The 23,203-nt window shown below is 36.2% G+C and overlaps 1 protein-coding gene across 3 annotated transcripts; it reads left to right on the plus strand.

The window, feature by feature from the left end:
- Positions 1 to 340: 340 nt before the first annotated feature.
- Positions 341 to 23,030, plus strand: LOC125865579 (nuclear pore complex protein NUP160). Of its 3 annotated transcripts, none has more exons than XM_049545789.1 (27): positions 341 to 624; positions 1,670 to 1,802; positions 1,914 to 2,178; positions 2,436 to 2,496; positions 4,156 to 4,313; positions 5,218 to 5,303; positions 7,139 to 7,243; positions 7,337 to 7,440; positions 8,151 to 8,271; positions 11,346 to 11,528; positions 11,637 to 11,829; positions 11,958 to 12,526; positions 14,164 to 14,326; positions 15,001 to 15,260; positions 15,342 to 15,529; positions 16,944 to 17,020; positions 17,136 to 17,461; positions 17,637 to 17,705; positions 17,792 to 18,104; positions 18,214 to 18,342; positions 18,669 to 18,777; positions 18,868 to 18,933; positions 19,032 to 19,167; positions 19,258 to 19,365; positions 21,701 to 21,841; positions 22,428 to 22,601; positions 22,688 to 23,030. In XM_049545789.1, exons 1-27 carry the CDS (start codon positions 440 to 442, stop codon positions 22,727 to 22,729), a joined length of 4,464 nt encoding a protein of 1,487 aa, XP_049401746.1. In that variant the 5' UTR covers positions 341 to 439; the 3' UTR covers positions 22,730 to 23,030. The 3 variants fall into 3 exon arrangements, with proteins under 3 accessions (XP_049401746.1, XP_049401738.1, XP_049401750.1); XM_049545781.1 differs by having other exon boundaries at positions 7,343 to 7,440; positions 11,637 to 11,828; positions 11,951 to 12,526; XM_049545793.1 differs by having other exon boundaries at positions 342 to 624; positions 7,343 to 7,440.
- The last annotated feature ends 173 nt before the right edge of the window (positions 23,031 to 23,203 follow it).

Below are 23,203 nucleotides of genomic sequence, written 5' to 3' on the forward strand. Positions count from 1 at the left end.
ACAAAAAATTGATATCGCATGTCCAAACAAAAATTTAACTTTCTATTATAATATCATATCATAATTTTATATCGCAGGACCGAACGAGCCTAAAACTATTTAACACTTGATTCTTTCCTCTCAAACAGGGCATCAAATCAATTGTATAACTTATTAAATTAATGCAGAGTTCTCCAAAAAAAAAGTTGAGTAATTTGAATTAAGACATTCTAATATTGCGTATTTGTGATGTTAAAAGACCGAAAATACTGTCCAAACGGCACCGTAACGATGATTTCCTATTCAATAATTTTCCCCTAATTTTCCCTCCTCCCTATAAACCCCTGCTGTAAGCAAAACCCCCAGTCTCTCTTGTGGCCTTTTTCAGTTCCCACCCCCATTTTCTATTCCGGCGTCTTCTTCAACCCAAGAATTGATTGATTCTTGATTCACAAGAACAATGGGAAGTCGGTCGTGTTTAGCAGGTATGGAGGTTCCCATTATTGGCAGCGATTCCGTCAAGTTTGTGCAACTCTCCCTCCCTTCTTCTACTTCCGCTTCCGCTTCTTCTCCTACTCCCCCTAACGCGGTAAGAGACGTCGGTTCTTTCTCCATCATTGGGAACCCTCCCGCCTATTTCACTTGGTAACAGATTTGACCCTCCTCATTCTATTCATTTTACATTACAAACATGTATGAATTCACAAGTAATCTTGTGTATGTGAATTGTAATAATTGATTGTTTTCTTTTTCTTCTTTCTAGATTAGTGCATGTACTTCTTTTGAAAATAAGTGTACCCTTTCTGGGTGTGGGTTTGAAAGATGAAGTGTATCTGGTGTTAAAAAGAAAAGTTTATCTATGTAATTATACGGTTTTGAGTGTCTACTGAAGTGGGTTGTTGTATGGTGTCAAGAAAGACAAGTGATCTTGAATTTCTTGAATAGTAAAACAGTCCTTCTTGAACTTTCTTCATACTTGTAATTGATCTTGAATTTCTTGAATAGTGAAACAGTCTTTCTTGAACTTTCTTCATACTTGTAATTGGAAATCAATTATGAAACTTAAGTACTCCTTTTTTATATTGTTCTTGATTCTTGAACAAAGAACATATTTCTGAGTGTCTACTGAAGTGGATTGTGTATGGTGACAAGAAAGACAAGTGATCTTGAATTTCTTTAACAGTGAAGTAGTCTTTCTTGTTTTATTTTATCCAAAGAAGTTTCTTCATACTTGTAATTGGAACTCAATTATGAACCTTAAGGACTTCAGTTTTATATTGTTGTTGAAAGAAGAACATATTTGTGTGATCCAATTGACTGTGAGAATAAAGGTTGGTGGATTTTGAGCCCAGCCTGATGGGCAGTGGGCTTTGTCCAACAGGATAGAGAGGATTTTCTTGGGTGAGGGATGTGATGTAGTTCCTTGTGTCAATAAAAAAAAACCTAATATTAAATAGTGTCATAAGAATATAAAGTGATGGAACTTCTATCTGATCAGCCGTCTATTGTACTAAGGCTCTGCCTGCTTTTGGATTTGGAGTTAACAACGCCTCATCTTTCTTCTCTCATGTCCATATTTTTAAGCTATTTTTTTGACATTTTTCCCTTGTATGTGTTCTGTGTAGCATATTAATCACCATGGTATTCTTCTTCACATACTAACTATAATGGCTGAGTTCTGTTGCTACAGGAAAATTTGCAGAAGTCAGCCAAATGTGTTGGAAATAATGGAGTTCTGTGGTCATAAGGAGTTCCCAAAAACAGGATTGCAAATTGTATTCCCAGAAGCACTTTTTCCATTTGCAGTCATCTGCAAAAATGAAGTATGCCATTTTGTGCCGGCTTTATGCTGTTCAATATTCTTGTTTGCTTAATAGTTGGCAAAGATTTTCATGAATCATTAACAATTGTTGATTCACTCTTGGTTCTTGTAGATGGCATTTTCTTCTGTCAAACCATATTTGCTTCATGCCATGACAGTGTCTGGGGTTGCCTACCTTATTAAACTTGAAAACATCTCCAATTATGTATCTAGCTCCCATTTGCAATCTGATGATTTTGTTGACTTCAACACTCATCCTCATCCTCATCAAGGAGCAGCAACAGCAGTGGCAGGAATAGCAGAACTGATGGTAGTTGGAAGAAGTGATGGATCAGTTGGATGCTTCCAGCTTGGCATCCTTGACCAACGAGCTCCAGGTTTCAAATCCTTGTAAAATTTTCCTTCAATTTGTTATTCTTTTTGGATATGTTTTTTTTCAAGTATCTGGAACTTTTGCATCTTAAGGGCTGTACTTTATGATTTTGAAGTATGGATTCCCTTATCCTTTTGTCTTGTCACTGCAGTTACTTTAGCATACGAGTGGCATCTAAATATTTTACTTTTGCAATCTTGTTGCACCTACTCTTTGATCTTTCTTTTCTCCTCTTCATGCTGACACTTTGTAAATTGATAGGCTTTGTTCAGGAACTGCGTGATGATTCTAGTCTTGGTCGTTTGTGGGGCGTTTTGTCAAGGTATTTGCTATCTCAGTTAAGGAAATGTAGTTACACATAGAAACCTAGTTGGAAACTGGGTTTATATCCTTTCTTCTGAGTTCAATCCTTTTAATGTGGCATTTTGGTTAGCTTTGCCTTTTGTAGCTCGCCTTAGTTTCTGATTATGGTGTTCAAATGCACACTGTCCATGTACTTAAATTATTTGCAGTTCGGTGTGCATCATTAAAATTTATGGTTTGTAAGATGAAAAATAATTGAGTTCTAATTCGTAAGAAAGAACAGTCATCAACAGAAGTAACAAAATGAAGTATGAAATCTTGAAGTAGAAATGAACGACAACCCTTATATATCTGAGTAGACAACTCAAGATACTAAAAAATCTGAGTGGACTCATTATTGGAACAAATTACAAGAGTGTAGATGACATGACTCACACTTTAAAGAAGACAAAAAGACTTGAAATTGCATTCTACAATTTGGAATACTTTTGGATGTCCTAGAAAACCATGAAAAAGAACATGGGACAGATAAAGTGAAAGTAACTGGTGTCTTTAGACTAGCTAGCCGAAACAAACCTTGTGATTCATATTCTATTTCAATCACCTGCCTTGCATTTTTTACACAATAGAAGCAACTATGAAATCAAATCACAGAACAATTGAGGTTTTTGATTAGTGTACTATTAATATATGGACATCTCGGTAAAGAATTGAAGGTCAGTGAAGGAGGAGAGTGAGTTCCACCTATTCTTGTAGTTACTGTATTGCATAAGCTAAGGCGGCAATTGAAAAAACCGCAGGATAGTTTAAGGACATAAAAATGTATTTGTTATTAAAGATGTGGTCAAAGGTACAGGGGTCGAAATCCCATGGCCCAAAAGTAGATCACGTGATATAGGCAATGGGGTTTCAGGCTGGGTTGTTTAAGTTGTAGATGAGGATCCTCTGGCGCTACAGTGCCAGCCTTCTGCCTGTGGCATTCCCGTCTTTGCACTGCCGCTTCAGAGGGCTGAGTCTGCAGCTACTTGCTGGAAATTGTGCTACTCTTGTGGTCTTTGAAAGCTGCAGGCCTGCAATCTCAACAGAGGTTCTCAATTTTGTCTTTTAACTGCAAAACAGCTGTGTAGTCATAAATTTCTTGGACTTCTAATCAATATTTGACCTAAACAACTCTAAAAATTAGCACAAGATCAATTATAGAGCTACTTAGACAGTTAAATCATTGCTAGCATGACCTACTACAATTTTCACTCAAACTATATAGGCTTGGTTTTTAATTAGTGAATGTAAGATAAATAACTCTAATTTTTTAAGTTTAATTAATTAAGATAAAATTACTCTATTTCTTAAAGTTATCAGTCCTTGTATATTGGGCGAAAAGTAGTGTTAAAGCAAAATGTGATAAAATTAAAGAGGAACTAAAATGACTCCAGGTGTGTTGCAAAAGATGCTGTAAATTGATGGTTTGATGATTTTTATATATTTACATACGAGAATTAATGGCTTTACTTGAAAAACAGCCTTTGATGCCATTCATATGAAGCATGTGGATACCCCCCCAAACCCAACCCAAGAGAAGTGAGACCAATTCAGCTGCTGACTATATTTTTCTAGACAACATGTTTCTTCTTGTGCATTCTGGTTTGCCCCACCTTTACCCTCTATATCTGATTTTCAGGGGAAGGTCAAATGCTGCAGTGCAGGATCTAGTAATATCGGAGTTTCACCAGAAAAGGCTTCTATTTGTGCTTCATTCTGATGGGAGCTTACGTGTGTGGGACCTTTCAAATCGTTCCAAAATTTTCAGTCATTCTTTAAGTGTTTCACCATCAGCAGGTAATTTATATCTTCTTTTATATTTCCATTATTTTTCTGCTTGAGCAGATTAATCAGTTTCTCTTGTGAGCATTTGAATTTTTCTTTCTCCAATACAGCGTCACTGTTTCTCTCCTTTGATGTGTGTGCGCGTGCTTTCCCAGTGGCCCCAAAATTAGGTCAAATTTTCAGGGAATAGAGTGGTGGAGGTAGGTAGAAGGGGATGTGTCTCAAGTCCCATGCACGGTATGGGAAGACATGTCATGGACAACATGTAATAAGAAAACATTACTATATATACTCAACGGATCAGGGTTTTATTTGTAGATGACTTATTAAGAATATTGTGTAGACTTCTTCTGCAAGGTTTAAGAATAAATGCACCGCCAATCTGCTGGTATCCATTTAGGTATATTTGGGAGAAAAGAAAGGAAAAAGGAAGTGTAGGAGAGTTAACTTTGTTCCCCACCTTTTTTTCCTTTTTACCTTTTAAAGCCAGATAGCTATGCAAGAAGTGCCAAAAGCTTCCCAACTAAGCCTTGCACGACTTTCTGGGTTTTTGAGGGGGGAGGTGTTTGTTTCTTACATTTACTTTCTAAAAGCACATGCAAGAAAATTATTTTCCTTTGCTTTGCTGCAAATTTCCCGAGAAGTATCTTTCTAGCTACTTTATTGACATCCAAGAGAAGCCATAGCCATTAGAAGTTGTGTCTCTAAACTTTGGAGTCTGTGATGTAATTTGGAGAATTTAGAGGGAGAGGAGCATGAAGTTGTTTAAAGGATAAGGTCTTTTCTTTCGAAATTGTGAACATCGTGCTAGTTCATACTTAATTGGTTCAGTCTCTCCATTTTCTTTTGCTATTACATAGGGTTCTTAGTAATGCTTTCAGCTTTATGTAAGAACTTTACTTCATTTTTCATTTAGGATCCACTTTTGTAAGGATATGTGTGGGAAACGACCACAACAATCCTGATGCAATTACTATGGCAGTACTACAAAATGATGAATCGGTTAGTCCTTCCCTAGTTTATTTACGTGCTTTCTGCAAATCCTCATTTTTCTTGGTACTTTCTTTTGTATCAGTTGGGTACGTGCTACATACTGCTTGTCACCCTGAAGACCTTTTCCCAATATTCTGCATAGTAGTGTAGATATGATTGAAAAAATACTGTGCAAACAGCTACTCAAAGTAGGAAAACACTCATTTTTCCTGTCTCATACTTGCATTTGCCTTGTGCTTGTCATTTCTTTATTAGGCAGTTTTCATAGCACATAAAGTTCAGCAATAACCTCCAGCTTACATCAGATATGTGCTTTTCATTGACAAGTAAAACAAGAAGACAATATTGTGATATGTTCACTTGCTATTGTATTTCTTTTATTCATAGAAACCAAAATTGTTCATGTGTACTTCTTGGGTTGTGGGGGTGTCTGCCTTCATTTTTTGGGGCATCTTTTCTCTGATTTGGTGCCTATTCACCATCTTGGCTACACAAAGTTCGCTGATTTAGCAAGTCAGTTTCTTGTAGCTACGTCATCATGCTTGGTTACTGTGATGAGATTGCTCATGCACCCAAAACATTTTCGTTTAATAGCTCTTTTTGTAGAATTGCAATATCATTTGCGAAATAAGTATTTAGGTGTCTTCTAGCATAAATACCAAATCTTTGTTTCCTTTCATTTTTGAACAAATGTTGCTAAATCTCGAGGAGTTCCATCATTTTATTTGGTAGTTAATACAGTATTACCTTGTTTTTCGGTGGTTAGTATCTAATGCAACCTTCTGTCAATGTGATATTATTTGGTAGTCATCATGAGCTCTATAGTTTTTCGTATGATAATTTGACTGGTAACAAGTATCCTTGAATTAGAAAGTACTTGTTAGAAATTGCTACATTTGTCCCTGATAGATTGTGTAAGGGTTTCCCAAGGGACTTGAATGGTTTAGGCTATTCCACCTGTCTAAAGGTTTTGGGGTAAATACTTATATTCTTTTACTACATTGTATCGGAGCCAAACTTTGGTGAGGACATTTGCTCAATGATTTTTGTTGCTATACAACCCCCCTCCCCCCCCAAAAAAAAAAAAAAAAACTCAATCCATGGAGCTGCTCTGGTTTTTTTTTTTTTTTTCCTTTTCCGCTGATATTGCTCCAGGTAAACTCATTAGCTTATCTCTGTCCTCCAACTCTAGGCCTGTTCCTGTTGAGCCTCCTCGCTTCCTACTTGCAGGATAAATAAAGATAATAGTAAAACAAAACAAAAAGGCAGCACAAAACAAAAACCAAGTCCACGTGCAAACCCTAAAACTGGGTTACACGTGCCGTATTTGCTTTAAAGATATGGTGTCACTACCTCTATGGTGAGCATTCTGACTTGTCTACGGATCTCAAAAGCAGGGTGTTAGAAATGCTAACTTGTTTCTCATTAGTTGTGTAAGGGTTCCTAAAGCAATTTAAATGGTCTTGGCTAGTGGATTTAGATGGACCCTATGGAGTAGAGGTGGCTCTCACCACCGATAAATGGAATTTATTCCCATACGTTCTATGTGATTTCTTGTGCATTCTCATCATTTATAACGTCCTGAATTGATCGACCAGCCGAACAAGTTATTAGGTCTGTACTTGTTCATCATTACTGGGACTGATTCTTGTTTCTTGCAAGTTCTTTAGTTTTATCCTCCTCTTTTTTTAGCTTCTCAAACTGGATGTTTTGAATGCAGATTGTTCAGTATGGCCAACAGTAATGTTGGTTGACTTGCTCTACTGTTGGATTTTCAATTTTTTCCCCTTATTATGCCTACAACTTTAACTTTAACTTCAACTTGTTTCTTTGGGTTATTTAAGGAAGTTGGCACAGCAGTGATCTCTTTATATAGGCTTTATTTCAGTACTGGGGACAGAATTAACTTGTTACTGGATCCTTCGACAAAAAGCATCTCGTTGGAAGAGGTAAAGAGTTTTCTTGTAGGTTCTTCTTTTGATAAAGAGCAGCTTGTTTTAGGGAATCGCTACTGCAAGTTATGTTTGCTTACTGTTCTTTAGTCTCAGGGGGACCTCATTGATATAAAACTTACTTCAAACAAGTTGTGGATACTCAGAGAAAATGGATTGGTCATGAAGGAGTTGTTTTGTCAAAATAGGAATGAGTAAGTTCTCTTTTTCTTGAAAGAGTGTGTTTCCCGTTGCCTGGTCTGAAATAGTATATGATAATTTTCTTAACATGGTCTCCTTGTATATTTTGACTGGTAGATGGTTGGGTGTGTTTTTGCAGAGGATTATGTTCCGATGCAGATTCTCTTATACAGGAGCTTTTCAAAATATTAATAAAATTATTTGCCTGAAGAAAAAAAATATTTATTTTCTTGAGTAGGTGAAGAGATTGTTTTCAGTTGAGCAGTTTTACAGATTCTGTTGAGTTTATAATTTGTCTTTAGACAGTGTGCTCTCTCTATCAACTTAAGGTTTTTGATGAGGATCACACACTTCAACAAAATCCTTAGGAAGAAAATGGTGGTCGGCCTTGTCTAGATTTTATTTCTATCTCACCATTTTTTTTAATATTTAGATTGTATGTACAAAGAGTGCTCATTGTCGACTATTTCTCTAGGAGAGGCTGTTGTTGGGAGGAGATCATACTGGTTACTGATCAAAATAAATTGTTTCTAATGTTTTCTGCTTTTTTTATTAGGATTGTCATCTCCTATGCATTCATAGTTTCTTTTATGTTAATAAATAGACATACTGGTCACTGATCAAAATAAAAAAGATGCATGTTGGTACATTTACATTGTCTGCTTCTTTCAATGGTTTTGCATCTTGTCTTGGGGACAACTAATTGTCTGATTTTCCTTTTCAGGGAATTAGCTTATTGCTATTCTTTACAGGATGCATTTGTTGCTGAGCAGCTGTTTCAAGGCTCTGAAAATTCTTCAGATGATCTACTTTGGCTTTCTCACACAGTTTTGTCATCTTCAAAGGTGCTTTAACAAAACAATTTATGTCTCTCCATGTTGATATGTTCCATTTTGTTTTGGAGTCATTTGCCTTTTCCGCCTGTAGTTGTAAAACTTCTTCTGGAGCTAAATTTTATTTTATGTATAAACATTACAACATAACTTTTAAAGTTATATGTAGTATCTTAATTATTATTTTTTTGAGAAGGTTTAACTGGTATTATAAACAAGAGAAGTACACCAATAGTTTGCTCCTGTAGTAATTACATCAAAAGTATATAGGAATAGCCAAAATAGATCTATCACCTATGTTCCTCATAAACAACCTAAAAATAGGGTAATGTCCCCCGAATCCTTAGGTACGGTACGGATACTCCAAAAGTAAAAGGTTGCTAAACAGTTCATTCTTAGACTTTGGAAGGGAATGCTCTTGTTCTCAAAACATCTCTGATATCTCTCCCTCCAAATTGTCCGCCAAATGCAGGCATGGACAATCTTCCATCTCTCCTTGTGTCCTGACTGATTTCCAACTCTATTCCAACATGCTAGGACTTCTGCAGTATCTTAATTTCATCAATAAATGTTATTGATCTGTCAGATTAAGCATGGATATTATTGCTAGTGAGCTGTATTCCCTTTGCTTACCCCATTTTATCTTCGAGTTCTTGATTTTTATTTTGTTTATATTTTTGTTTACCTTTTATGTTGTGTGGGGCAGAGGGAGAGGGTTCTTGTGAAACCAGTTGACTGTTCTGCACCTGCTAACCAGCTTACTGGTATTGGTTGAGTATTAACGAGTCAATTGGGCTCACTTTTGCGTGAATGGGAAACTACCTTATATGAGTCAAGTGGGTAAGCTGTCTCACTTTAACATTGTGTATAAACTGAAGATTCTCTTGAGGTGTTATAACAGTCCTGCCTTCAAGTCAGCATTTTTTTGAAATAGGTAACTTTGTATTCACATAAAAGAACTCATCAACAAACTGATGAGGGTGGGATTTACAAACCCCAGGGGGTGCCATCATATTCAAAATCCAAAAAATATACTTAAAAAATTTACAATTGGCTTATAAACTCCACAAAGCTATCTACTTACCCCACTAAATCTTGCTTACACCAAAAATACAAAAGACCAAGACATCTCGGCTTGATCTCCTGCCTTCAAGTCAGCATGTTCTTTTATAATTGATTCAGTAGGAGATTATATCATAAATGACATTTCACTAAATTGCTTCCCTAAATTTTTTGCAAGGGTGAGATTTTTGTTTGATTCATCATCTAAACATATACAAATGAGTGATCTCATGATCTAAATAGCTTATTAACGATGTTACAAATAAAATGCTTATTAGGCAAGTGTTGTAGCAAAAAGCTAGCAGATAAAGAAACAAACAGAAAGAAGCTGATAAATAATATAGAATGAAGAGTCTGAGTGAAGCATTGACAGTTTTTTTCAAAGGAGAAACTTGCTGTGGCAGTTGGCAAAGGTCTTGAATCCAAGAAGTATCTGTAAGTAGTCAGAATCCAAAAAGTATGTGTAAGTAGTCAACCTTCTCTGCTGATGTTGGAAATTATGTCGTTAGTTGATATGGTAGTTCAAGAAATTGTGTGATTTAGGCTTCACTTCCTTATAGAAGCATACAATTCTTAAGTTTCTTCTGTTGTAGCTTATGATATGTTCCTCATGGGCACCTAAGGGTGTGGTCCGATGGTCAATGAAGTGAGTGCTCACCTTGGAGACCAGAGCTCAAATCATATTGAGGAAAAAAAGCACTTGGTGATTTCTTTCTATGTGCCTAAGCCTGGTGAGCAGACTTACCAGGTATATGTGCTTGTAGACCTAGCATATATTTGGTGGAATAGTCGAGGTGCGCGCAAGGTGGCGGCCTGATACCACTTTTAATAAAGAAAGGTTCCTCGTGAAAGTATACTTATCAGCAAGTGAGCGTCACAACTGTCTCTATTTAATAATACTTGTTTTGCTGCTAAACCAGTAACTTAAGCTTCCCAACTTTGTCAAAACTACCCCAAGAAAAATAGATTTTAAGTGCTAAGCTGAAGCTTGTTGAAAATCAATACTTCTAATTTTGCCAGTCAAGTACTTTTTAGCTTGGGCTACTTTTGCTCTGGGTTAGTAAATTCCTGAAGTGAAACTGTCTAGAAAAACAATCTAGGCATCTTTTCCCTTGATCAATAAGTTCTTTTGCTTTTGATTTTGACAGATAGCTCAGTTGATATAATTAGCTCATTGAATGGGTGTAGACATAAAATGGCAGACTAATTTGTGATCTATACTTCTATAGCCCCTTGCACTTTTAGTCTACCAAAACATTTACCTATAGAAAGTATATTTAGCTCTAGTTCTCGCAAAAGTCTATCATTTATGTTCAACAACAACAACTAACCCAATGTAGTCCCTATCATTTATGTTCATTATTAAAAGAAAAGCTTATCATTTATGTTACAGCTGATGCTATCATAAGTATCATTACACTATTCACCCTTGGTGAAGAAGTTATCAGTGAATGGGAAGAATTTGCTTGCCACATTCTAAATTCCCCGAATCCTCAATCATGCCATTGGTTCAAATGTGAGGATATACTCACTGTAAGAATATGTAGTATAGTTGGTACTTGGTAGTGCAGCACAGTCCTTTTGATATTCCAATAGTGCATGTTATTGGACATTGCCTTTTAGATTTCGGTCTCACAATGGATACTTTGGGCATAATATTGTCTTTTCTTTTTCCTTTGTGTACATGATTATCAAGTAGAAACCACCTGAGTAGTTTGACGATGCTAACTGAGTGGATTGAAGTGATTTATCATGAGATAGAAAATTATGTTGTGTGTATCCCTAGCACGAACAGTCTCAGATTTCTAAAGCTTCTAGCTTAGACGATGTAGGCTACAATATTAAGTTGTATTAATCCCTGCTGAAGTATATGAAATATACATTGCTTAAAATTGTCTTTTTGGGTTCTCCGTTGCAGGGAAAAACTTGTCTTTATTTACATATTATCCTCAGACTTTTGGCAAGTATATTCTTCTCTGAGTATTACAAATGGAGTTAATCGCCACTTTCTGTAATTATTGCAGGATCAGATTTCTCCGTTTGTATCTTCTGTTTTCCTACATAGGTTGCTCCTTCCGGGTGTTTATCATAGAAATGTTCTTCGGGTAACATTACGAGATTTTAGCAAGCACTTCACTGATTCCGAATTTGACTCTCTGACTGTGGATGGACTGAAAAATGAAATTCTGTCAGTCATTCAACACGCGGTATTTTCACCTTCATGTGGATTCGTGGAGAGCTTCTATTGTTATTTCCAGGTTTCTCATAAATTGTATAAATTTCATGATTTCAGTACTTTTTTCTCCTTTTTCAAGGTGGGAGCTGATAGTCCAATTTCAGTACTTCAGAGCTGGAAAACCTTTTGTACCAGTTATTACAATAATTGGTGCAGAACAAATGTAGCGTGTGGTTTGCTTATTGATTCAGCCACAGAAGCTGTGGGTGTAATTAGAAAAAACTCAGTCTCCATGTGTCGTAGTCTGGAGGACATAGAGCTTCTTGTTTTTGGTGCGTCAAACATATATATTTGTTATTTTGAGTTCTAATCTTCTTACTTGTTTTGTCTTACTCTTGTTCAAATGTACGGTCATTGAAAATTTTCCTTACTCAATTGCTTTTAAATTTTACGGCCTCAGGATCTTCCGATGAACATGGAAATACAATATGCTCTAGGTTTGACTCCTCTGATAGTGATCTTGAACGGGAAATTCTTTTGGAAATACTGCAGTGTGTTAATATTCTCAGTCAACAGTTGGGCAAAGCTGCTCCTGCCATATTTTTTGAGTCTCTTCTTAGAACACCAAGTTTATCATCTGAAGAAGTCATTCCTCGGTTGCTGAAAAATTTAGAAAGTGGATATAGCTCATCAATGGCACTCCATGTATCTGAACTTGGAACTGATGTAGCATTGGATAAGGAAATTTCCTACCACAAAAGACTCAGAAAATTCTCAGTAGATATGTTTTTATCCCTGCACAACTTGTGCAGTAGAGCTACCACATGGAGGAGCGTTTTGCATGTTATTGAAAGCTATTTGAAATTTCTCGTGCCTCGAAAATATGAGCATAACTTGGAATCTGAAGGACTCTTCACAGTCAGCATTGCCCTTACAGTGCAGGCGACTTCTCAGGTTGCTAAAGTGATGTTTGAATCTGCATTGGATGTGCATTTGCTTCTAAGCTACATGGTTAACAGTAGCAGTCAGGTGTGTGTTACTTTTGTTTTTGGAAATCATCAATATCCATAATTGGCTATTTGGGTAGAAGTTAATATCCTCCAATTGTTGTTACTTCTTGTTCTATGCTCCATTTTCTACAGTCTTGGTTTTGCAGTACATTAAAATATTGAAACACCAAATTGAACTATTGCTTCAATACCATTTCTTGAATGCTAACACATCTTCCCTGTGCTCATTTAATTGGCCATTGCTGTTTGTGTAGTGGGTAAATTGCAGACATCGTTGTGATGTAAAATTTTAGAATAATTCTTTGTTCTAAAATTGCACTCCAGTTTAATAAAGGGTCATATTAGTGACCATGACCTAAATGTTTGGAGCTGGTGATCTGGAGCCCCTCAAACCTTTTGAAGATTGGGATTTCCCTTTCAAACCTTTTTTTTTGTTCAATTAACAGCTCTGGAAAAAAAGTTAGTTGCATTATTCATTCTCATTTTTAATTGCTTTAGCAGTTTTACTACTGATAATAAGCTTCAATTGCAATATCATTCTTTTATGTATGAACAATCAGCCTGTTGTTTAAAAATCAAGAATAAAAAACATAGTTGAGGGCATAGAAGAAAAGGAAAAAAGTATCATTTAAAGCAAGATAGTGTGAAATAGAGCAGCACAAGAGAAGTAGCAGAAGACGAGGTTGATTACTATCAATAAGGTATTACGTTGAAGAACGACGGGAAGAAAGTCAAAATCTAGAGAAGTAGAGAGACAATTAGTAGAGGAAGTGCTGTCGCAAAATAGATTTAAAAAAGAGAAGAAAAAGACTAAGAAGTCTGACTGCACCTTCAGAGAAATCTTAGTACCAAAGTAGCATAAGGCCTTATTTCTCTCCTCCTCTTTCTCTTGCATTTTTTTTCATTTATTAAAGTCAGATTAAAAAAGTGAGGGTAAAGCATAAGAAAGGAATGAAGTTAGAAGGGCACGGCAACCTTTAGGAAATTTGTTGGCTTGTAAAAGAACTTGTATGAATAGGAGGTTGTTGTTGTTCCCATTTTTTGATAAAGATCCCTCTAGAAACTTGTTATGAATCAATTGGATAGAACTTACAAGTATTGAAAAGTTACATTGAATTTCTCAATTCTTAGCTCATACAGTAGTAAAGATGGGATGCTCATGTGCCCAAGCATACTGTGATGCTTTTTACCCCCTTTTTGTGCAAGCATAGTGTATATTTTGTTTTGTGATGCTAGATACTGCTGATCACCATAATCATGGAAGTATACTGTGTTTGCGGGAACTGTTGCAACCCCTCTTATGAAATTCACAACAAACATTATGATTTTATAATACCTTCAGATGTGTTTAAGTAATGATTAGACAGAATTAATTGTCGTCTTTGAAGCTCCATATATCTGTGTTTATAGCTTAAAAAATAATGAACTGGACATATTATATTCTGTATTAGATATTAATTTTCCCAATTCCAGATACTTCTGCAAAGAAAATAACAATTCAACATCATTTTTGTGTTTGTATGGACATTCTTATTTTCTTTAATGTTGAGTTAAAACAATAAGCTTATGAAGCTGTTGAGGCTTTTAGATATCAAATAGGATTATGGTGCAATTTGTCTTTTGACTATCAGGATTTCAAATGTTCTCTTTTTGCAGATTGGCATGTCAGAGGATGAGGTTTCGAAAGTAAAACTTGAGTTAGTTCCAATGATCCAAGAGGTTATTACTGAATGGCATATCATCAATTTCTTCAGTACCACACCATCTGAATCTCCTCTTCTTGAAGACTTCAGCAGCCAACTTTCATCTTTACAACTTGGTAGGTGCCACTTCTATTGTGATGAAAATCAATATAGACTCTCTTAGGTCGACTGAAGACTTATTGCATGCGAGAATGCATCTAAGCAGACTCAATTAAACTTCTAGGGTCTCTTCTGTGGCCCTGGCAGTCATAAAGGAAATTTGAGGGACCATCATTTGACTGAAGGTTGATGCCAATATTATTCGTTAGTGGACACAGTTTAAAGCTGTAAAAAAAGTTTTACAGAAAGGGTGTAGCATCTTGAGGAGCATTGCAAAAATTTGAGGGAGACCTTCAGTGGGAGGGTGGTTGCAACTAAATTGGGAATGCTTTACTTATTATTTCAGTATTATATCTTCTAATATCGGAGTGGTATGCGTGGAATAGAAAGAAGTTTAGTGATAGTGTTACGATATAAACAAGCGTTTATATCTATATTTTTAAGTAAGATTGGTGACTTCTACTGCTTATTTATCTGCAGTATGTATGTATAATCATCGCAAGTAGAGAAATAGGATACACGTCGAGGAGGTTTTGAGCTTTTTCTTTTTGATGAGTTCCACATCAATGACATTTTTTTTTTTTTTGTTAGTGTTTTTAGTCTTCCTTTCTGTAACTGGCTTGGTGATAACATTTTTTGCTTATCTAGATTGATTGTTATGGCTTTACATGTTGTTTAGTTATGTCTTCAGATGGAAATGTTGATCGGAGATCATGGAATGAGAAACTTGGTAAATCTGAATTCACATTGGCCTTTATTCTACTACTTGGAGGTCATAGTGGGCCATCTTTTGGACATCTTCCTGATCCCAACAGTCTAAGTAAATCAGTACAAGAATTTGCTAGCTGGATAATATGGGGGAGAACAGAAGCAGAACCGTCTGTTTTCTTCAGTCATTCGATAGGTCTTGCTCTGATGTTGCTTAGACATGGGCAATACGATGCTGTTGAGGTAGGTTGTCGTCATTTTAATTTTACTCTACCCAAAAACACTTCTTAAGATCATACTGAAACAATTTGTTCTCTTATCCAGTATGTACTCAGTTTGGTGGATACTTATTCTCGCAAGGAGAAGATTTGCCAAAGTCTTCAGAGCGATGGTGGGGAGTGGTCCACTCTGTTGCATCTTCTTGGTTGTTGCTTTATTGCACAAAGCCAATGTGGTTTGCATGGAACAAAGAAAGAAAGGAAAATTTCTGAAGCAGTGCGGTGCTTTTTTAGGTATGTGTAGGTTTCAATTAGAAGTATCTTCTTGTTCTTTTATAGTCACAGCTATGAACTGGAATATCTGCAAGAAGATTGTTTACAGCTACAGGTCAGATCTAGTGTTTAGTCTGGGGGAGGGAATAAATGGTATGCCGAGGATTAAAGGGTAAACTTTTGTAACTGAAAATAGGAGAAAATTGTGGTCACGAAGCAAATTCAGTAGCCAAGTAGAAGATTTGAATGTTGAGGGCATGAGGGTGAGATAAAATCAGAAGTGAGATTATCCAATGGTTACTTTTGATACTCACAGTAACTGTGGTGAGACTTGTTGCTGCTTGGTAAAGTATGTCCTGACAGATTTCTAGAAGACATTTAAGATGCTTTGCCTTCCTGGGAGCTGATAAGCTCTATTTTTTATTTTATTTTTTATTTTTTTTTGTAGTGCTTGCATCTTCTTGATGCTTTTTGTTAATAGTATCCTTCTTATTTCATCAGGAAAAAAAAGAGAGAAGACATATAAGATGCTTCGATGCACCACCGTAAAAACTGTTGGAGTGCATTTTGATTAAGAAAAGAACAGATAGGAAATGGATATCATGGTCTAACATTGAGAATCTAGACTTTTGTTCTTTTCTAGTAGCCTCCACAGGTGTTGTCAGACAAAAAGGAAAAAAAGATGTTTATAATCCCTACTAGCTTCTGTAACTTTTAATTAAATGACCTTTAAGTGCACTTCTTGATGTAGGCCGCATAGTTACTTTTAGTGAAAGATGGTAGAGTGAGTAGAACCTCTTTATTCCCCATAACTTTTGGTATGGTATTCTGACATGTCAAATTTTTAGCCAACAACTCAAACAAACTATGTAGAAAAATCTAAACAGAAAAAAGAATTTTGGAGAATTGTAACATTCTATCATTTCGCATATCTCTTCTTCCGTTTTCAGGTAAGCAAAAAGCAAAAAGGAATTCTTGTTCTGGGTATAGCTAACCATATACTTTTCACTCGGACTTCTTCTTTTATTGTAGTTGGGTTCACTGTTCTTGGTAATAATTGCTCATCTTTATTGTCCCTTCTCACGTTCCAAAAGTTAAAGAAGTAAAAAAAATAGAAGAATTGTAGACTATAGATTTAGAACAGTGGAGTTTGGAGTTCATCTGTATATTAGGTTTAGTACTATCCATGTACTACTGTGATATAACACAAAGTTACCAAGTTCAAAATAAATAAATTAAAGAATTGACACACAAATACATGACACACAGTAAAATTAGAGCCTTATTTAAATTTGAATTGCCATGACTATTGTACATTCTCATGTTCTTGACTTCTTGTGTGGAAATATTCTTTAAGTCGTACTTCGCAAAAAAATAAAATAAAATTCCTGAACTGGTTCTTTTATGTCACACTGCTTAATGCTTATGCTCACAGAGCTGCGTCTGTTGAAGGAGCTGCCAAGGCTTTGCAAAGTTTGCCAAATGAAGCAGGATGGCTACACCTTGGTTTCTGTATGTTTTTTGCCAGATCTTCTTGTAATTCTAGAAGAATGCTGTTATTTCATCTGTATCTTTGATTCTTTAAATAAAAGGAAGTGAGCTTACTTCATTCCATTATGTATCCTAGCTCAACAAGTCTCACCTGCTGCTTGGAAGCTTCATTACTATCAATGGGCAATGCAAATATTTGAACAACATAACATGAGGGAGGCTTCCTGCCAGTTTGCTCTTGCTGCACTTGAGCAAGTTGACGAAGCTCTTGGATCTGGTGTTCTTGATGAATCAGCAACTGCTGTCAAGGGACGTCTTTGGGCAAATGTCTTCAAGTTCACTTTAGATCTAAACTATTACTATGATGCGTATTGTGCAATCATTTCAAATCCAGATGAGGAAAGCAAAACCATTTGTCTAAGGCGATTTATAATTGTTCTATATGAGCGAGGAGCTGTGAAGGTTCTGTATCATTGGTCTTTTCTCTTTCCTGTTCCATCCTTATATAACCATTTTTATATTACCTGTTCTCTTTTTTACTTTTTATATGTGTTTTTCATTACCTTCTTTCTGTTTACACTGTTAATAATTACTTGGATCGCTTATGCTAGTTGTTTTTACTTTTCCTTTCATCCAGATTCTTTGTGATGGCCAGCTACCATTTATTGGCTTGTCAGAGAAAGTGGAGCGAGAGCTTGCTTGGAAGGTTTGTAATCATTTCATTAACTATAAGTGTTTTAATGCATGGTTTTGCAGCTTCACAAGGCTCATATTAAATCTTAACATTTGTAGGCTGAGCGTTCAGATGTTTCAGCCAAGCCAAACCCGTTCAAGTTGCTCTATTCGTTTGCTATGCAGAGACATAATTGGCGGAGAGCAGCGAGCTATATTTACTTGTATTCAGCACAATTAAGAATCCATGGTGCAATGCGAGATCCCCAACGACGATCCTTTATTCTGCAGGAGAGGCTGAATGGGATTTCTGCTGCTATCAATGCTCTACAGCTGGTTCATCCTGCATATGCTTGGATTGATTCTCCACTTGAGGAAACTTATTCTAATATATATCCAAGTAAAAGGGCTAGGATAACCATGGAAGAACAGCGTAAATAATATTTCGAGATTTATTTGTCCTTAAAGATCATTTTCTTTTTTTCAAACTTTCACTACATTTTTTTGTTTGGTTATATCTCACCTATTGCCTCCTTTTCCAGCTCCTGGTAATGGTACTCAGTCTCAAAGGCAAAGGTCATATTTAGATGTTGAAAAACTTGAGAATGAGTTCATTCTAACGTCAGCTGAGCATTTGCTGTCATTAGCAAATGTCTCTTGGACTTTTGCTAGTAAGTTTGATGCCATGTCTTCCCTTGTTTCTAAGTTCTAAATTTGCTGTTTATTTGGTTACCTCAATGTTTTCAAATTTGAAGCTTAGGTTTTGAGATACTCTCTGGCTTATATCTTCGTATTTTCATTCATTTGCTGCTGGCTATTATGTCATTTTGGGAAACATATATCGTATTGAAAAAAATTCCTTAGAGTTGTGCAAACAAGGGAGATTGTGTTATTAGTCCGTTTATATGAAATGGAAGGTCTCAACGCAATGAGATTCAAAATTAATTTTCCCTTTTGTTGTTTTACTTTCCTTTGACAAAGGCTTTTCTCCTTTCAGAAATTGAGACAGCCCCAACTGATGTGATTGACCTTTTGGTTGAATCAAGCTTGTATGATATGGCTTTTACAGTAATTCTGAAATTTTGGAAAGGGTCAGCTTTGAAGAGGTATGTTGTTTTGGGGTAGCTTCAAGAGAGGTTAGTAACCCCCCGTGGTTCGTAGGTTTCTTGACTTGCAACACTTTTGCTACCTCTCAGGGAACTTGAAAGAGTTTTTGCAGCTATGTCATTGAAATGCTGCCCAAAGAAAGCCTCATCAGTTGGGTAAGCTATTCTTAATTTTGCTTTTCTATATGCATCATTTCTGATTCCTCTCGGTGCCAGCTGTTTTTCTTAACATGTGTCTGATACCTGTTACTCAGGAATGGTCACAGGATGCAGAGTCTTCTTTTGACTTCATCACAGGATGAGATTGTTGTCCGTGGATCGCCTAATGTTGGTCCACCTGCACAGGAATCTAAAGGCAGTAGCCATTGGGAGACACTTGAGCTCTATCTCGTCCGTCTCTTCCTTCTTTCATAACTAATTTTACCTGTTCAAAGCAAATATGCTCTTCTTTTTGTTTTGATGTCCGTAATGCCACTGCAGGAAAAATACAAAAAGTTTCATGCTAAATTGCCTGTCGTTGTTGCCGATACTCTTCTTGCTGCTGATTCTCAAATTGAGTTGCCTCTTTGGTTGGTTCAAATGTTCAAGGTAAGTACAAATTCATTTGATAAATGAGGGCCTAAGATCAAATATTCAAGGTTATATATCAGTCTCATGGCAAAGAATTATACAAGAATTACTTATCAAGATATATACATAAATTTCAGTCAAGAATTGCTCCTATCATCTAGTCTCTGCATATAGTGTAATGTTTTTATTCTGTTAGTTTGTTTGATGTCTAAAGTAGCCCTATCATCTGGAGGATGTAAAATTATTGACCTTACAAAATATTTTGGGTTTTCTATTTGTGGTAAATTCAAGGGATTAGAAGTTTGGTAGCTGTTCTAGTGAAAGTTCACGAAGAGATCAGAAAGGTTGAATAAGTAACACTTGTCAACAAAGGTGTTTTTGGGGGGTTGGGGTGGAGTTGCTCTGATTAAGGCAACACTCTTGAGTATTTGTGTTTACTAATGACCATATTTATAGTTCTTGCATCATTGCTATAATTTATTATTAAGATAATGAGGGACTTCTTTGGGATGGGATGGACTGAGGAAAAAAACATCCGATTAGTTGGGAAAGATCACAGCCCCGGTCAAACTAGACAGTTGGTTGCTGAATGCTACATATATGTATGGATGAGTTTGTAAAACGGGATCATGAACAATATTAACTCCTCTCAAGGTTCATTGGCTTCTCAATAAGGAACATCAAAACTTGTATGGCTTTTGATATAAGTCGAGAATGTGATACAAAAGGCTCAGAAATTTTCCTTTGTTTTACCTGTACAAAGAAGAAATTAAGTGTTGATAGTTGATCTTTTTGTTGTTGTTGAAAGTATGTCTAAAAATTGTTATATTTCTACAATAAAGCAACCACTGTTTCTAGTAAACACTATCAGTGCAATACATTGATTGGTAACATTACCCACCCCTTCCTAAAAGTAAATATCTTGTTTGCTCATGTGGGAGAACTTTTGTTGATCGAATCGGGTGCGATAATCCTATTCATGTCCTGATCTAGGGTTCTGATTTCGCATCACATAAATTTTAGGATTCAGGAGTATGGATCTGAGTGCAGATACAGTTAAATGAGAAAGATTATTATAAGCTAAGTTGCTCAAACTCGGGTGCGGGTGTACGATACGGGTGCGGATCTAGAGGCCGGATCCTTCATGATCTAATTTTTAAGATTTGGGGATATGGATCAATGTGTGGATACCGGTGCGGGGATTTGCCTAAAAATAATTAAATATCTAAAAATAGAGTTATAAAACCTAAATTATGAGATATTATGTGGAGAACTTGAGGAACATTCTGGAAGGAGATTAAAGGAAAAAGAGTGACATAGAAATTTCTATATAAAAGGTATTCCATTTTCTTCAATTTAACCTTAGCTTTTGTATTGATTACAGAATTCATTAAAACTGTCCAGATTTTCCCCATCAATTTTGGTCAAAGTACCCAAAATTGGTTGACCAAATCAGACATGGATCCCACACCTACACCCACACCTATGCGTGTCGACATGGGTGCGGCACCAAAAGGGGAGAGTCTGAGCAACTTAGATTATAAGTCTTCGTGCTTCATCCCTCCTTCGGGGTGACCCAGTGGTTTGGGCTTGGGACTTTCATGTTGGGGGTCTCAAGTTCGAAACCCCTTGCCTGCGAAAGTAAGGGGTTTGCCTTCTAGGTCAAGGTCGTCGCACCGGGCTTGCCTAGTGCGGGTTACCTCTGCTATGTAGTTTGCGAGCTATTGCATAAGAGCGGGGGTTTTACCCTGTGTGCACCCAAAGGATAGCGGCTGCGGGTTTCCGTTGTCATCCAAAAAAAAAAGTTACCTTACTCAAAAAAAAAAAGAACAAGAGACTATTACATAATCATAAATTGATAGAACTGTTACATAATCATAAATTGATAAAAGATGAGAGTAGTATCGATTTTATTTCAGGATTCGGGGATATGATAGAATATGAGTAGAGGTGATAAGATAAATAAATAAATGTTTATTACAACATATTTAAGTTTATATTTCAACATTTATTGAAGTTAATAAATTAAAGCTAGAATAATTAAATTCCTTGTGAACACTTAATATTTATATTTTATTCATAAGTTATCTCGTATATAACAAGTGTGTACTTTATGCAAATATGTGTATGTCAAACTCAAATCAAACCAAATATGATGTGGACCCCACCCACATCCCCCTACTCATGTTGGATCGACACGGATGTGGGAAGGAATTCTTAGCAGCACGATCCGGAATTTGTTTTTTCTTTTTGGCCAAGTAGTTTTGATGTAATATGTGTTGCTTATCTCCCTAGATTTCTTCAATGTAAAGTCAAGGTCTGATATTATTTTGATGATTCTATTTGGACATAGGGTGTGCCAGCAAAGAGTGGTGGGGGAATGGCGGGAAGTGAGTCAAACCCTGCTTCTTTGTTTCGGCTATATATTGACTATGGTCGTTATACTGAAGCGACTAATCTGCTTCTGGAGTACATTGAATCATTTGCGTCACTGGTGAGTTTCTCATCCTTATCCACAAAGCATTTGACTGTGAACGGCTGCTGCAAGGGTTTTTATTATTTGTCTTGAAATTTTGGCTGCTGTTTCAGTCAAGTAGCCTGCTAAGGTTCAATATAAGACTATAGCACTTGTGGTCATTTGCTGTGCTTAGTGATGCTGAAGAAACATTGTACTGGTATCACCTCTCTGAGAGGACTTCTGTCCTAATGGTTTCTGTTATGGAATAATAGTATAGGCCAAAGGATATAGGGCTCCCATCTTAGGGCTTTATTCAAACACCCGTTCTGTATGATGGCTATGCACATTCTTGTGTTACATAGTTTCCAAATTATTAAATGCACTTGATGGATAAATTTAGCTGAATTTTTAACATGTAGAGATCTGTATTTAGTAAATGACACATCTAAAGTTCTATCTACAAGTACAACGAGAATAGAACACATGTTATAGACACTCAACAACACTTCATGACATTGATTCTTTGTCCACTAGTATTATTTATTGATTGCAAGGTTAACCAATTCTATTCTTGGCTATGTGCACATTCCTTAACAGCACCATCTGTTTCCATTACCTGCAGAGACCAGCTGATATTATTCGTCGTAAGAGGCCATTTGCAGTTTGGTTTCCCTATTCTTTGATTGAGCGTTTATGGTGTCAACTTCAACAATCTATCAAACTAGGCCACATGGTTGATCAAAGTGAAAAGCTGAAAAAGTTGTTACAGGGCTCTCTCATGAACCATCTACATCAAGTATGCTTTACTCTTAAAACTAGCTTTCTGAGGTTGAATCTCCTTTCATTGCCTAAACGTATCTCCATTTTGTTTCTTATCTTCAGCTTAAAGTGGATTCAGATGATGTGATGTCTTCTGTTTCCTAGTCATTGCTGCCAGTTTTCCGATCTGTTAGCTTACGTAGGATGAAAATCTGCAGACACAATTTTTAAGAAATCAGAGACAGTAGCTTGTATCCCCATCCTTCCCCAAACATGGGATAAGATGAAAAGATTTATTCTTGTTGCGAGTCTTAACATAAGAAGCTGTGTGTAAATTCCAACTTGGGGCAGCTCATCAGCCTCTCACATGGTCAATTCAATGAATGTATCAGGTGTAATTTTGTAAATTTAACTTGGAACTATGTAATATGTAATGCTCAAGTGCTAGAATTTCTCTTTTATGTGATGACTTATTTCCAAGCTTAATGTAGCGCTAAAACCTGAATCTAACTACTAACAAGATAATTGACAACAGAAGTATAGTTTATAATTTAAGAAATTCGCAAAAGCTAGTCTATCTTCCTGTATTTGTGTGTAATATAAAAATTGTAGCACACGTTCAACTTCTAGAAGAGTTGA

Source organism: Solanum stenotomum, chromosome 1 (genome assembly GCF_019186545.1).
Source record: "Solanum stenotomum isolate F172 chromosome 1, ASM1918654v1, whole genome shotgun sequence".
Classification (NCBI taxonomy): domain Eukaryota; kingdom Viridiplantae; phylum Streptophyta; class Magnoliopsida; order Solanales; family Solanaceae; genus Solanum; species Solanum stenotomum.